Genomic DNA, 17,129 nt, shown 5'->3' with positions numbered 1-17,129 from the left:
TTAACAATATATAGTTAGGATGTTGTTGTATAATATGGTCGTGGTCTGTTCTATTCAGCTTTCATTTGTATGAATTAAAGTACGAACATGTCAGCAATAACACGACATAATCACGAGCATGAATCTCACGTCTCATAGTGCTCAGTACCTTAGTTTTAAATAGTCGAGGATATTTAATTTTTATGAAGTTTTTATGCCATTTTTTTCATATAATAAACTGTAGCACAGCTTATTAAAAAATTGAAACATTTTCAACCACCCCTGATTTCAGATAATTTGGTTTAGAAGAAATTATAGAAATAAATACGATTCTAGTTTTTGATTACAGGAAAACTACACGAAATTCTCAATATGTAGACAGTAGAGCAACAAGACCTGACCTCAAGTCAAGTATCAATAGTGTCAGATGACCCCCGTCGTCTAATGACCAATTATGCTTGTTAACTCTTGACCACAATTAATCGTTTTAGCATTTTTAATTTCTTGTAACATTGTCGTTTAGAAATCTAACGATGACATTGTTTAATACAATTTATTGTCGTAAAATATTAAAGATTTGTAAAACGAATAGATTGTCATATCACTAAAACAGAAACTCTATCAAGTTATAAGTACTAAAACATATTGTCTTACAATTATACTACTTTAGGGTATTTTTTAAAAGGGTTTTAGGATATTTTTTTAAAATAACAGTTGTAATTGTTGTATAGTTGTAACATGGATGTGCAAAAAGGTATTGATTGGTAAGGTTATTCTAAAATGTTAGCTGGCACTGTAACCCTCTATTAGTCCGATATCTCATGACAACTGCATTACACATATTCCAGTTATACCTTTATCTCAGACCTCCTTACAACAATTAGCAGATCCGGGAACTAACATCACTATATATGGAATCGTTGGAAACGAGAACACGTCAATAGAAAAGTAGCTGCATAATCATCGGTCACCACATGACTTGAGGAACTCGCGTCAAACCAGTCTCAGTATGTACTCAGTACTACCGATAACCTGAGACTACGTTTAACTTCCAGTCACGAGGCAGCCTTCGTTGAAACGGCAGTGTCGGCGACTTGCGCGTGCGCTCTTTCGAAATCACAATTTCTAATACGTTACAAGTGTCGTGACTTTGTGTAATATCAATACCATTTGTAAATATAACTCCGCGTCAGTTTTGTGTGAGAACATGTGAATAAGCGTGTGTTTGAATATTTTAAGTGGATTACCATTTATTTTTTACGGTGAGTTACTTATATTTGTATATAAAATAACTTTAAGTTTATAATAGCCTTTTTTTTACACTATCTCCGTAAAATTTTATAAAATGGTAATTTTGAGATTGAGAATTGTATTAATACTATATTATATGTTTTTTTACATTATTTTACATTAAATGACATTTAAATAAAATTCTATAGGCATTACGAATGTCAACACTCTCACAATTATATTAACTGCTTGACTGTACACAATTATGAATGCACAATACCATTGCAATACTTCCTGGTATAAAATAAATAATCGCGACTCATTTGTAAACCTTGTGTAATTATAGTTACCATCTCATTGCTCTGACAAAAGATAACAATAAGGCACTAATGTTTATAAATATTTTGAAACGTTAGATCACATATGATTGTTTCTTATCTTCGATGATGTCATAGAGCTAAAGCGAAATTCGTATGTAGCCATTATACAAGGCCACATGTGTTACTACACAATGTTTACAATTACACCTGACAGTATTGGGATACCATGGCCTAAGTGATTATTTATTAAAATATAATTAGTGTATCTGACAAGTTTTTCATTAATAAATATAAAAATACGAAATGAAGAGTTATTCGAAATCTACGTATGTTTATACCAAATTAAGAAAAAACTTTGGTAAACAACCGCTATTTCAAATGGTACCAGCGCATATGTTAGATTCTATAAACCCAAATAAAGAATTACAAAAACAGTACATTCTACGGAATCCTGTTCTTAAAGAGTCCAAGCCGTGTTGCCTCAATCGGAACACGATAGCAATACAAAGAGAGTAGAATTGAACGAGCAAGGTATAAATCATACGGAAGGCGGTTGGCCTCGCGATGTTCACTTGTACAATGAAGAGCATCTAGCACGCCATCGTCGCCGTATACAGCATGAAGATAACTATGTCCATACAGTGTTAAATCTTTACCCACACTTCGAACATTTCATAACACAAAACAATGCGATTGAAATGTATCAAACTTACTTCCACAACATGAAACAACAAGATCCAGTGGAGAGGCATAATGTTCAAATTGCAAATATATTTCGTGACAAATTTCATCGACCTGTATCTTGTATTGTTTGGACCCAAGAAAAGCATTCAAAGTTGGTTGCAAGTTATTCTTACAAAACGCGGCTAGTTGAACCCGAATCAAATAATGAAAACGTTTGCTTTGTATGGGATATCAATAAACAAACAGAGCCAATCTACGAATTTTTGCCAAAGCATAGTTGTTGGCAAGTAGCCTGTTCACCAGTAGACCCTGATTTAATAATTGCAGGGGTGGACAATGGTACAGTAAATGTTTTCGATATTCGAGCTGGGATCAATTGTGTGACAAGCAGCTCTATTTATAATTCTCATTTTGCTCCTATAACATCGTTGTTGTATACTCACTCAAGAACAAACACAGAATTATTCACAGGATCTCCCGATGGTCAATGTCTCTGGTGGGATGTGAGAAATCTCTCTAATCCTCTAGACCAACTTCCAATGTCAATAAATTATCAGCCGATGAGACACCTAATTTAAGTAATGCAGAAGGTGTTAGTAATTTAGAATTTGATCGTGGACTTCCAACCAAATTTTTATGTGGTACAGAATCAGGTTTAGTTATAAACGCCAATCGTATGGGAAGAAGTCATTCAGAAATATTAACCTCATATTGGGAAGCACACTCGGGCCCCGTAAGGGCGGTACATAGAAGTCCATGCACTTTAAGAATGTTTATTACTTGCGGAGATTGGAGTGTACGGATTTGGAGTGAAGAGGTACGCACTGCTCCAATAATAGTAACCCCACCTTATCGTTATGAAGTCACAGATGTTGTTTGGGCACCATTACGGTATTCTTGTTATATGGCTATAAGTGACGATGGTGTATTTTATTTCTGGGATCTTTTAAGAAAACAGAAACAACCTGTCGCAACTCTCAATATCTCTAAATTTGGTCTAACTAAATTGAGCCCTCATTGGAAAGGTGAACTTACTGCTGTTGGAGATAATGATGGATCGGTTTTCCTTCTTAATTTATCTGATAATATGGTAATACCTGGTGCTAACGATAAACAGTTAATGCACCAAACTTACGATCGCGAAACCAGACGTGAACATATTATAGACAATCGTGTAAAAGAGTTGCGATTAAAGGCTCGTGTTGAAGAAGAAATGCCTGTCCAAATAGAACCCGATGAATCTTCTTATGAAGATGATTTTGAGAGACAAACGGGAGAATATTTTGATTTAGTCAAAAAAGAAATGACATTAGTGGGTGGTGTATTTCCAGAGAATTGTACATTAACTGAATGAAATAATTACTTTTCTTCTTTATCTATGATTTATAAAGTTGTAATAAAATCAAGTAAATGTTATAATTATTTTAAACTTAAGTATCATTCATCTCTGAAGACGGATCTCCAAACAAGCTGGGATAAATAAAAAGCTTGCAGCCCGCATGTGTAAGGAAAAAACACATCCGGCAATTTAATAGAGGGTCACGTTCAACACCATAAATAATATTATCTTACATTTGAAAACATGTGAACAGTGTACCATACGTCAATGGTTAAGTATCACATGAAAAAATATTAAAAGCCTTTAACCAAATGTAACAAAAGTGTTTAATAAATTGGTTTAACTATATTATACATATGAAGGTTAGTGTTAGGTTAGGTTAGTCACCAATGTGCTATATTTCTAAAAAAATTATCAAAAAATCTCTACTCAAAAAGATACGATAGACGGTGTATTAAATCATAGTCACATACTTTCGCATTTCGATTCCTTATATTATACCGCAAGCGTCTCGTATTCGAGTTTCATTCAAATTACATCATAAAACATTTTGTTTATGTTGAAGACGAGAACGTGGTTCTACTTTATGTGAACAAAAGTGCGTCACGGCAACTTTCACCGGAGCCCGAGTTGCTGCGCGCGCGCAGCTATTTAGTTTGTGGCGAACCTATTTTCGCTTTGAACTATTATAATATATAAAATAGTTTTAAGTTAATGCTTTCCTTATAAGAAATAATATAAAGTTGGGTCAGTTGTCTTAAAAAATAGCATTAACTAGCACAATAAGTGAATGTAAAAAGAATATATAAAATAAACATACATGATATTACACTTTTATATAAAAAAATCTTTAAACCCTATATAAATATATCATATTTGTTAAATTTCCATTACTCTAAATAACATTATGATATAGCACAAATATTTCAGCTTGAAATACCAACATAATTACAATATTAAATTAGATAACATCAAACTAACGTGCTAATATTATATATGAGATTGTTTGTAGGTAATTAATTGTCCTCAATGCAATTAATATGGAATGTTGTGTACACAGGCGATCTAGGTTAATGTCTACCACTAAGGAATCTTGATATTTCTGACATTTCTTAAAAAAAAATACAAGTTTTGTGTTAAATCCTTTTTTGAATGTTACCAAGTTAATGTTTATATGTTTTTGTGAAGTATGGATGATAATAAACATTGTCTGTATGTTTTTTATATTTTAACATTCACAATATTACAATAAAATTACATATTTTACGATTAAATCTATCTTGAAACGGTAAAAAGACCACATACCATGTTCATTCTTTGCGGTTCAAGTATCAAGTTATAGATAACACAAGTAAACTTACTTTCATAGAGTTTATTTAATAGCAATGAATATAAAATAAAATAGCATAAAATAATTTCAATTTTCCATATTGAGACTACTCTTCTCAATTAGAATTCTCTAACTTTATTAAATTTAATCAGGACGATTTAATTAATATTCGTTGGTACCGAAATAAAGTTACTGCCAACATCCGTTTTGCCGAGAATATAATTAATGATTCATTTTAACATTATGTAGAAATTATAAGTTACAGATCGTACACAAATGTAGCTGATTCAAAGATTATAAAATTTTTCTAATCATAACATATCAACCTACAATATTTTTTCGTCACACTTGAGTCTCTTGGCACAAGGTTTCACCGTGACCTTTCTTTTTGAAAAATTTTGACTTAGAAGCATCAGCAACGCTCCCGACAGTTTCTGCTCTTTTTACATGAAGGGGCAAGTCAGAGGCTAGTTCTGTGTGTGTATATAGTGTGTTGTGCGTACATTAAGAGATATATCCTAAGAGGATCGGATATATAGCCTATATTGATTCCATATAATTTCTTAAGTATCATTACCTAAGAGTATAGAGTTATATGTATGTTTTTATCTACTACAGTTTAATTATATCTTGCATTTAAAATTATATGAACATACTAATGTTACGAATGTGTAATTATGCTCATTGTGTATTTGTTTCACAATAACCCAAAAACCACCGAACCGATGTGGATATTTTTCTTTTGGTTAGGTAACTGTAACGTTTCCGACATTTAAATTACTATGGTTCTATTAATTTTTAAAATTGAGAAATTTAATACTAAATACAGAATTCAAGAGTAAACCAAATCCACAAAAAATTGTGTTCTCAAAATGTTAAACTAATATATTTATTTGTTAAGACGTCCTCAACTTTCAAAATTATTCATATCAATAGCATATGAGTATCTTACGTAAGAATTCAGAACAAAACAACAGTAAAACTAAAAAAATATTAAAAATTTCAAGAAGGCATTCTAAACCTTACGAAATTAAGTTACCCGAATTTATGTTCTGTAAAATAATGTGGTAACTGGTACGCATTTTGAATTTTAATGTGACATCTACGGGAGTAAAAACAAATATCCGTACGTTTTTCATCTATATATTTCAAAATAGAATCAGGTTGTGGTCAAGAAAACTAGGCAGGACGTTTTGTAATTGCTATACATTGAAATGCAGCGTTTGTCACGGAGTTTTTATTATTTATTTCAATTTTAATTGAATGTATTAATCTTAATATATTTTAATGTAGAAAAGGTAATATGAGGAACATTAAATGTTTGAATAAATATTTTTTAGTCTCTATTTCTTTTAAAATTTGAAACAATAACAAACGTCGACGAACGTAGCCGCAAGCGAAAACTGGTTTCGCAAAAACTGAAATTTTATAATCGCTTGGATTTTTATCTGTATGATCTGCTTAATGTTTACTTGGAAATTACCACTTAATTTTTACTACAGCGAAGCCTGATTCTCATTTACTTGAAATTATTTCCTAGTTCCTGATGCTATGCACGCTTGCCTGCACTGCATATATTATCTCTCACGTTACACCCACGCATTCAATCGTAATTTCTGCATTGGAAAAATATATTTGTATAGTTTGGTAAAGCCTAGTTGAAGAACAAAAGGCCAGTCGTCACTTATAATCTAATAAACCTAGTTTTGATTGTTGCTCGCTCACGTTAGAACTAGACATGAAAATGTCTGAACCAAAGCAGTTATATATCTGTCGTTAATACTTGTAACAAAATTATATATAAACTATCAATCTACTTAAGTATAAGCAGCATTATGAGTAAAAAAGTCCAAACATTTCGTTACACCAAAAAGGTCTAACATATTTATAATATTAAAAAAAAAAACATAAATCACGTCGAATTCTAACTCAATTTCGAATAAATAAAACTTTTTATAGTTTCAGTTTAACTATTATTCATAACAGTTGTCGAAACACCGTTGCTAGTAAATTAAATTCACGCATTCGCACAACCTTGTTGGATACAATCTAAACTAGTCGAACCCAATTAAATAGTTGTGTAACTTGATATCGCACGTGATTTTGATAGCGATATCTTTAAACAAAAACTGTTGGTACCTCAGGTTGAAACGGAAAACTATATTAATATGTGTAATGGTATCCATAAATAATAATAATATGTTCACAGTAATATTACCTTTGATTAAATAACCTATGGACCAAAATTTGTAGTCCGCAGCATGATTAATTTAGAAAAGACTCATATGCTGTTTAAATAAAGAAAAAAAGAAAGATACTTAATAGAAATAATTGTTGTATTGGTGGACGTGATAAAAATAATTTCATACATTTATTAATAACTAACTATCACTATTAATGTATATATAAGTATAACAATTACTGTACATGGTAGAAATAAATATGAATTTGTTAAAAAATGTCTATGATGATTGTGATCACAGTAATTCAATTCCAAGTACTTATTTTTTTTATTAAATTGTTCATATAAAATATCTTATTTATATTATCAGCAATACGAACATATTAATCGTTATAATTAAAGCATCCATTGATTTCAGCGCTGCGACCCAACAATGACAATACGTACTTAGTAAAATATGCGGGCTTGAACCTTTGCGGGAACGGAATGCCAATGTCAAATGATTTGCAAACTGGTCCTTACTGTTATGATACACCAAAACTATTTGACCTTCATTATTATAAACATTTTAAGACACACAAACAAAAGGTATATTTGGGTGATGCAAGTTCGGTATTATCAATATGAAACGCATATTATTTGTTTTATAAATAGGACATCGTTACGGTGCTCTTTGTTATGACTCTTGATGATTTTTATGAGTAGTCCTCTTAACATGCAATTATTATGAAACATTTCATTGAGATGTATATAGTTTTCTATAACAGTTATCTGATTTATTTCTTGAACTTAATATTTATAGTGGAGAGAAGTGCTTCTAAAAATATATCTTCGACCGAGTCACTAAAAGGCATTGAAGCTTAAAATACATATGACCATTTTTCTATATGTTAGTCTTATTCTTTTTTTATATTCTTGTGACATTTACTTTATACAATATCATAAACCGCTATACACCATGAGTTGCTAATACTGTTACTAATAAAAAAATATTATAAGTAATAAATATTAATAATAATGTTTTGCCATTATCACCTTAAGATCAGTATAACGTATGTATACGTCGCTAAAGCCGCAATATTGTACGCAAATTACTTCTGTAAGTGTACCAAGTAACGGTGTCTAATAAAATTGTCCAATGTGGCCCATAAATCGTCAAACAAACTACAAGTTCGCAAAACGTCAATCGCAAATGGTGATTGGGTTCGATGACCTATTGATTTCTAATTAATTTTTATTTTATTCTACCGCAATTCAAAGTACTGATTGTAATAAACAGTTACTTGAATTCTTATCATGTACTTGTAATATAAAGTATGCAATAATTTTACCAATATTATTACTTCTAATAAATAACCAGAGCTGTAGTTTCGTTTTCAGTATCAAATTTCTGTCTACAAATAATTAAAAAAATGATCACTTCTATAACCTTAAAGACGCCTAATACTATTTTTTGTACTAATTAATATACAAACGTGTATATTACACCACTGTGCATTGATTTTTTTTTCAAAAAACTCTTTCAAGAAGTTATTATGTTAACATCGAAAACAAACATAAACAAAGCAAACACTTTAATCCATCTTCTACGTATTATAAGTTTTCTGAGAAAATAGTTAAGGGGAAGCCAGTACTTAAGCTTCTGGTCTACTTTTGAAATAACTAACGATATACAGTTTATATTTATTCCGCTACAGTTGAAAATTACAACTATAAAGTGGAATAAGTGTTATAAATTTATTTAGCATTCAATTAAAATATAAGCTTCCCAAAATGTAAATGTTTAACCGAGACGTTCATCCTTCAAAGCAAAGTATTACGTACTTTGAAAAGAAAAGTAAAAAATACTTACATACTTTTTGAGTGGTTTGGGAAAGGGTGGCCCGTTTTAATATTTTCCAAGAGATGTGAACGTCGTTTCACTTCTAACCGTGTTACACTAACAGCGGCACTAATCGTCCCATTTTTTGCTTCAAATCCAATAAGCGATGGTCAAGTTTTATTAAATATTTTAACATGAGTCACCCATATGGTAATATTTACTAAGGGTATTAGCAATATATTGAACATCCAAAATCAACTATGTCTGATGAATTCGTTTTATAATTACTTATTTATTGAAACGCTTATATTTATTTAACTCCTTAATTCATTCGAATACCATATTTAATTTTATTGATACAACTTTACGTATTACTGCTTGCGTTTAAGTCAAGAAACATCAAACTTTTTGCAGGATTACACTTCAATTATATATATATATTGATAGTATTAGTAAGTAATAATGAATATATTTCTTGGAGAAGTAGTTGTATTTAACACCCTCAACCAAAATAGAGTAATGTCTAAATAAAATTAATATTTTCATATGTACTATGCGTTTTTTTTTTATTATTTTAAACTACATACTCTTGGTAACTCAGTCTTGAAGACCAACTGACAAACATTTTCATCTCATCTGCCGTGATCACGGTTGCTGGTAAGTCACCGAAATGAAGTGAGTATGTAGTTTAAAGTAATAAAAAACGTGATAGTACAACCGAAAATATTAGTTTTATGTGAATGAATATTCGCAAAAATTTAAGATGTCATTATAGAATAAGGTCTAATAAAAATCATTTTCAGTATCATAATGCGGCGGACGATGCTATGATCCAAGTGTTGGTGGCGCTGCTAGTGACAGCCGCCCACGCACAGCTACCACCAGCGGACGCGCCGCCCATCGTCAACGACACACGTGAGTGAGTCTGTGTTGGCTGAAAAGTTCGATATTACTTAGTCGTCTCTTGTTAAATCAGTGTTGCCATATAAATTCGATAAAATATAGTTTTATCTTGGTTAGTAAGTTTCGCTTATTCATTACGATAATACAAGTTTATTATACTATCTGGTGGAATCAGTGTTGCCTAATTATTTCGATAACATTTATTTCTACCTTGTTAAGTAAGTTTTGCTTCTCAACTACGATAATACGAGTATATTCTTCTAAATGGTTGAGTAAGTGTTGCCTGATAAGTTCGATATTATTTTGATGTAACTTGTTGAATCAATGTTGCTTAATAAATTCGATAACATATAATTATATCTTGTTAAGTAAGTTTTGATTTAAATTATTTTATATATTTAAAAGATAATATATTCTTCTACCTGCGTAAGTAAGAATTGGAAATATTTACTACATCTCCGCAACATCTTTCGTTTATCTATTGCATGTCACATTACAGCCGGGCGCAAAGTAAAGTAAAGTAAAAGGCGCTCAGAGCTAAGCTCACATCCTTTGACTGTAGGACTTAAATCCCAGTTCGTTCGTGTAACTGCTCTGCGTTGCTTGTATAGTAAACAGTAACAAATAAATATCTAATAAATTATTAAATATGCGTCTGAAGTCTGAATGGCTGTATATCTTTGTATTACAATTCTCACTTTAAATTCCGTAATCAAATAAGCACATTGGATATAAAATTAATAATTGAATACCTTCTCTAATATTGACTTCCATTAGTCAAAACTATTTTTCAATAATCAGTTAAAACGAATGAAACATTTTTTTTCAGTAATATTTCAAACAGATGCGAAAAAAAGTAGCTTTTGTATGGTTTTAGAAAAGCACACAACAAAATTTTTCTTTTTATATACGTAAAGTAATAAATCAAATCTCAAAATTTACAACGAGTTTTCAGTTTTTTGAAGCTTTCATTTTTAATATAAAAACATATCTTTACAAAATATTCTTCTATAGTTATTTTTATTATATTACTCAAAAGCTGTTCAAATAATTAAAAAATCTTAAAATTTTATTGACATTCCCCGTTAGACACATAAACTACTTTCTTCTCATTTTTTCTTTATGAAATTTGAACTCGATTTTCAATCTAAAATTTATTTGGTTTTTATGATCACAGTCTTAAAATCAATTTTATTCCTGTTGTTTATGGTTATCGTCTAGAAACAACAAAACAATATTTGCAATAAATATTTGATATTCATCTTTCAATTACCACGATGACATCGGAGTCAAAAAAAACTCAGTTGTTTATAAAACAATAAATGAATATAAAAAGACATTTTCTATATAAAATTCATTAGATCCCTGTTTAACCATTGACACAATGATTCATGACTGAATAAAACACAGCAGCTGTCTATTTGATCGGCGGGTCCCGTTAATTGAACGCACACTAATCTCATATTGCGCGCTTTCCATTTGGAAAGTGATGAAATTGAACATTAGTTGCACAAATTTTAATAAAGTTGCGTATTATTTCCCGTGATGAAAAATTTAAAATTCCCTTGTTTTTAATTAAATTAAATGCATAATTTATATTCCATTGATATCTAGATAGATAGATATCTGGAGTGAAACGATCTCTAATAGATACTTTATTGTTTAAGAGAAAACTGAAATGAAAAGTTTGAACCACATGGAATCGATGTGAACTATTGCATTGTGTAGAAGTAATGGCGTCGTAAAATTATTATTTTTTTACTAATTTTAACAGTATTATTACAATCCTCATACTAGATACATTATAACAGTGAATTACCAAATATCTTTTAGTGCCGAATCATTTTTTATCGTTTTTTTATTATCCTCTCACAATATTAGTGCCACTATAACGTTTATTAATTTTTACACAACTCTTAGTCTGTTTTTTTTTAATCATTTTGACTTAATTATAAGTTTGTTTGGTTTAAATCATTAAATATTCGACAGTCATGCATTAAACTAATTAATCCACTGTGGTGTCTGTTGTGTAGTGCTCTTAAATAAGTAAATAATTCAGGATGCGGCGTGGAGTGCGTGCGGTGCGGTGCTGACGGGTGTATCAAGTGTGCTCGTCTACTCGTATGGCCCAGCGGCTCATGTGTGCTCGACTGCCCCTCAGGCACACGAGAGTCCTGGGCGCACGATGACCACCTCATGGGCCGCGTGTGCTATCCCACTCACACCTATAATGAAGTAAGTTAAAACTAAAGGTTTTGTTTGTGTTAAAGCTCGCCTGTGCTCGACTCTACAGACACAATGGTGCACACTATAGCGTGCGGGCAAAACCACAGCTTTGATTGTGTTGTCCTGTTTGAAATTTTAGTGGAGTGTACATAAAAGAATTTTGATATATATATATATATATTCGATAATTTGCTCCCTCACTATATTTTTTATTTCACATTTGATATAAGACAAAACAAACGAATCTCACCAAACGACCAAATCTCTGATCGAATAATATAATGTCAATGTTAAGGAAGACAATTTTCTAATATGAACAATAACTTCATGATAAATGTAAACAAAGTATTGTCCCATTTCTATATTTTGTTTGTGTGTATCAGATAGCACAAAAGCTAAAGTAATATATATATGTATAATATATATAATGCATATCCACTCCAATAAATAACAAAGAACAGCCTTCAAAGTTGCATAAAGTTAAAAGGCCACAGATTCATAAAAGATGATTGCAGCATTTTAAATAGAGTATCATTAAACGTTAGAAGTACTAGTTTAATAGTAGAGCTCTGGGAACGTAATATCACCTCAGAAACATACGATTAACGTCATTCATAGTACATTCATTTCACAGGCACATACGTAAAAGATAATTTGAAATGCAAATGCCGCTTGAGAATAAAAACTACATTCTAACAGATGCATAAGAGCAAAAATAGGTCACAAGTTCGGAATGTATGCTTCATAAACATTTGACATGTTAGCTCATAACTACTTACGCAACTTACAAAAACATTTTAATCAAAAAATTATTTTGAAAGATCTTCCATAAATGTGAAATAGTTTAAAAAATGTCTTCGAATCAAAGATAATGTTATCATTATTATTTTATCGCCCTCAAGGAGGTCTGCTTTAAAGCTACTATTACTTTCTCCAACTTTTGTTGATTTAGAATGTATCAAATAATTCCAGGTGTTGGTTGGTGGTGCCTGCGGGGTTGTAGTGTGCCTTATATTGGTTGCTGCAATAGCTGGATACACACGATGCAAAAACAACGCAAGATCACAGGCGCAACCTTTACCTCAGCCGACTCAGGACGACGACGCCCAACTGAGAGAATTCCACAAACAACTTGATTGTTTACGAGTAAGTTCGTAAAGATGCATTGATTACAATCCAGTTAAATCACATTCAATTTGTTATTTTGTTACCATGTTAAACTTTAAATACATTAAGAAAACATTTGGGTCTCATATTACAATAGATTATTTATAATTATTATATTTCCAGCCCGTTTTAATTTGAGTTTTTATTTCTATGTCCGCTCGAACGCGGAAAGTAGCCAATGAAGCGTGAACGAACACTAACGTACCGTGAAAACACCATGATAATATTCACAAAGAATGGCAACCGCGATTTGATATCCTATCTCACTTTCGAAAGTTACAAGAGCTGGACTCATTCCACTCTCACTCGTATAAACTAGTTCTATTCGCTAATCAATACTCAACCACACATATCGATTGAAAGTATGAGCTTAAACTGATTGATTAAAATTAATTGCTTTCATTTATTGAATCTCAATTGTCACAGCTATACTTTCTCTCAGTAATGATAGATTTGTTTTTTTAGTTTTATCAATTAATCTGCTGTTAGATAATGGTCAAAACTGGTTTATGTTAACAAACAGGGCATATCCGCGATTTCATTTTAGAATAATCAACTTAAAGCGTGTTCTGCTTAAACTTCGTTACAACTAAGAGTACTATGACTCATGTGACTGCTATATATATATTGAAAAGCATATCTCTTTGTCCAATTTTTCAGCCCCATGCATACACTTTGTTGGCAATATTAAATCACACGAGACATCAAGTGCGAGAGCTCTATCAGCTTGGGAATAATGATGCCGCCATGGCTTATAGGTAAAGTTAAACTACCTTTATAAAATATTACAAACGTTGTTGTGTATAAAAACTGTGGATATAACATAAATGAATAATAAGTTACAGTGTTGTAATTACTAATGACGTCCTGATTTTTTAAGCGCCATTACAAAACCGGTTTGATTTTATAAGCGATACGTAATGTTACGATACTTTCGTAATTAAGTAACGTGTATTTTAATTTAGCGTGTAAATTATACTTCCGAATTACGTGAGAACATTAACATAAATCTTATATTATGTATGCAGTTGCGTGCTGAGTGATTTAGCAAAGCTGCTAATACTACTGAATAAACAACAAGTACCAGTGGTACCGAAGGAATGGCCACGACTCGCTGCTTGGGCTGACAGGTATAGTTTGAGATTTGTAAATAGATTTTTATTTAAACCAGTTTTTGAATAATTTATGGTTATGGCGACAATTGATAGCCTACGTCCCTCTTCGAGACTTCATTTACGTTGATAACAATTTTTCCTTATAATTGAGATAAAAACCTTAATAACAAAATTTGTAAGCCAGACATTATAAATATTCATATAACAAATTTCACATCAATATGCATATTCTACTTTACAGTGTAACACACAAAAACTATTCATAATATTTGCTTAATAGATGGTTACTTCAATAAATAATCGTATCATTTGTCTCAATATATTGAATAAAGGTATAAAACAATTATATTCTAGTTTATCCAATATATTTTATTCGCAGAATCCTAAAACGATACAGTCGTATGAACGTTGGACAGCAACAGGAACGGTTAGTGAATGTCCACCCGTCATCGCCAAACCACGAATCGGACTCCGACACGACGCAGTCGTTCACAACATTCAAACCACCGTCATATTCCCCAACGTCATACGGAAGCCACATTTTAGATAAGGATTTAGAAACCCAGATGGAATGGAGCGACACTGGCAGGCCACCGAGCTATTCCCAGATAGAAAGAGACAGCGAAGCTATCGTCCTCTCAGATCCATGGGAGAGGCGCCCGATAGTACGGCGAGAGAGCGTATGGCTAGAAGACGAACTGTTTGAAATGACACGACGTCCCCAAGACGAACTTACCACAGAGCTATGACCATAGACAATTGATTCTATAATCTCATAAGTACAAATCTCATTAGGTGTATCATATCTAGATATGTAAGATTATATAAAAGTATTAATAATGTCAGTGGTGCTCATTTAAATCATGAGAGCTGATTTTGTTATACAGTAAGTAGTAATTATTAGCTAAGTTGAAATATATACCACCTAATATATAAAATATTGTTAAGTAGCAGTCTAACGAGGGTTAAAAACTGTTTTTATTTTGTTTTTGTTATTCAGTACGTTATACTTGGAAAGTTTTAAAAAAATGCGACGCCTCTTGTAATAATTTTTTTATATTTCTAGAATTGTGTAATAAAAATGTATTGTTCTCCGAGACAAAACAGAACAGAAGTAACATAAAATGGAAATTTCTTTTAATCATTAAAAAATAAACATAAAAAACCAAAGTAGGTAAATTATAAGTCTAGTCTTATCAAAATTTAAATAATTATGTCACGAACTTTTAATATTGTTCACGAATAATTGGATTCAAACTATTATTTTATTACAGCAAAAAGATATAAAGATGTTGACCGACATGTGTAATGTATATTTTAGATTTATTGACGAAGATTAATATCCAAGGATGTATTATGACTGTTGTTTTATAAAAGTTGCTAAATAAAAATGAGTGATTGCTTTCATTGATTTTTCTTTTCATATTTCATAATATATCTTTCATCAAAACTTTCTTACCGCTACATCCGGCTAATATTTATGACACGTTGATTTGTCAAAACCCTTCACTACCAAATCCTTTCCTTCTTATAAACAAAACAAAGCAGTGGTATCAAAAAAGGAGATCAAACAGAACAGTTACTTCCGGCTCTTACAATGACTATGTAACATTAAAGAAGTTAATCAATCAATAGAACGAAAAATCACAAGAATAATGAGTTTATTTTATAAAAGATTCTTTGACATCTTTTTCATAATAATAATAATATAGAGTTACATAAAAACACGTTATATTAAGGTTACAAATAGCTTAGCTTATCTGCCTAAGCCATCTGTTAAAAGGTATGTCGTACTTTAAAGAAAGTACGAGAGATAAGTATTCTTATATTTTCTTAATACTTTTTCTTAAAACTATACAAATCGTTTTTCTGGATATTGTAATTATGACTCGATATTTAATGACAATAATAATTAATTAATATTACTAATGATGAAAAAAAGACGTAATTAGAATTAGCAATTAGTAATATTATATTATTGCAATGTTAGTTTTTTTTTTTTACTACGTCCCCTTAAACAAAGAAATTTCATGTTCTGGTGAGTACAAATAATGATGTTTAGGATTGTATAAAATTTTGTAAGCAAAATTGTAAGCGCAAACGTGATATTGTGTAGTGTAGAATTCTCCGTTATAAAAAAGGAACTCCTTAATGTCTATCCCATCTAGAGCCAATACGGTACTTACAACTGTCAATTGCAGCTTTTCAGCTGTGTGTGCGTTTATCAGTTTATTATTTTCAAAAATCGATATTAATAAATAAATATTGAGATTTCTTTATGCCTTAGAACAGTCGAAAAATGTAACTTCTTAGTCAATGCAAATAAAAGTGACCATGGTATCTATTTTGTCTATAATTAAGAATACAAAATATAAAGAGAACTTCAAACAATGAAGAAGAAAAATTTTAAACCGTTACTCGAAACCATATAATTGTAACGCATGGTTGTTATTAAAATTTTTTATAAACACGTATTTTAATAAAAACACCTTATTTAAATTGGTCTTCTGCACCTTATTGATAAAAAGTGAACTATTTACAATACATACTATTCCCCGTATTATCATGAAAAAATGAGTAGTAATCTTTTATGATAAAAATAAAACAAGGTACTTTTAAAACGTTCATAATCAAAAGCCTCATTAAAACGAGCATCATATCATTATTAATTTTGTGTAAGACTTTTATGGTCATGGTAATATTGGTGTTAATGAATATCAAAAACATTATATCCGAAATAGTTCATACTTGACAATTTTTAAATATTATAGTTAAAAGCTTTAATGGTTTTCTAGAGTCCTTAAAAATTTAATTTTCTAGTTGTACATTTAT

General features: G+C 30.9%; 2 protein-coding genes across 2 annotated transcripts; both read left to right on the top strand.

The window, feature by feature from the left end:
- The first annotated feature begins 1,023 nt into the window (after positions 1 to 1,023).
- On the top strand, positions 1,024 to 15,704 carry LOC116774557 (uncharacterized). Its single transcript, XM_032667298.2, has 7 exons — positions 1,024 to 1,241; positions 9,690 to 9,801; positions 11,849 to 12,024; positions 12,988 to 13,161; positions 13,843 to 13,940; positions 14,211 to 14,312; positions 14,677 to 15,704. Exons 2-7 carry the CDS (start codon positions 9,714 to 9,716, stop codon positions 15,044 to 15,046), a joined length of 1,008 nt encoding a protein of 335 aa, XP_032523189.1. The 5' UTR covers positions 1,024 to 1,241; positions 9,690 to 9,713; the 3' UTR covers positions 15,047 to 15,704.
- Positions 1,760 to 3,642, top strand: LOC116774547 (dynein intermediate chain 3, ciliary-like). Its single transcript, XM_032667294.2, is given in 3 exon segments — positions 1,760 to 1,989; positions 1,992 to 2,771; positions 2,774 to 3,642. Coding segments are annotated over 3 exon segments (1,731 nt in total). The 5' UTR covers positions 1,760 to 1,832; the 3' UTR covers positions 3,568 to 3,642.
- Positions 15,705 to 17,129: the final 1,425 nt, after the last annotated feature.

This window comes from Danaus plexippus, chromosome 8 (genome assembly GCF_018135715.1).
Source record: "Danaus plexippus chromosome 8, MEX_DaPlex, whole genome shotgun sequence".
In the NCBI taxonomy this organism is placed as follows: Eukaryota; Metazoa; Arthropoda; class Insecta; order Lepidoptera; family Nymphalidae; genus Danaus; species Danaus plexippus.
This window is presented reverse-complemented; position numbering and strand designations above follow the sequence as displayed.

Excerpts from the sequence above, each read along its gene's own strand:
- LOC116774557 (XM_032667298.2), top strand. The coding sequence starts at position 9,714 with ATGATCCAAGTGTTGGTGGCGCTGCTAGTGACAGCCGCCCACGCACAG. Across the intron at positions 13,941-14,210 it reads GATGCCGCCATGGCTTATAG|TTGCGTGCTGAGTGATTTAG; the intron begins GTAAAGTTAAAC and ends TTATGTATGCAG. Across the intron at positions 14,313-14,676 it reads CTCGCTGCTTGGGCTGACAG|AATCCTAAAACGATACAGTC; the intron begins GTATAGTTTGAG and ends TTTTATTCGCAG.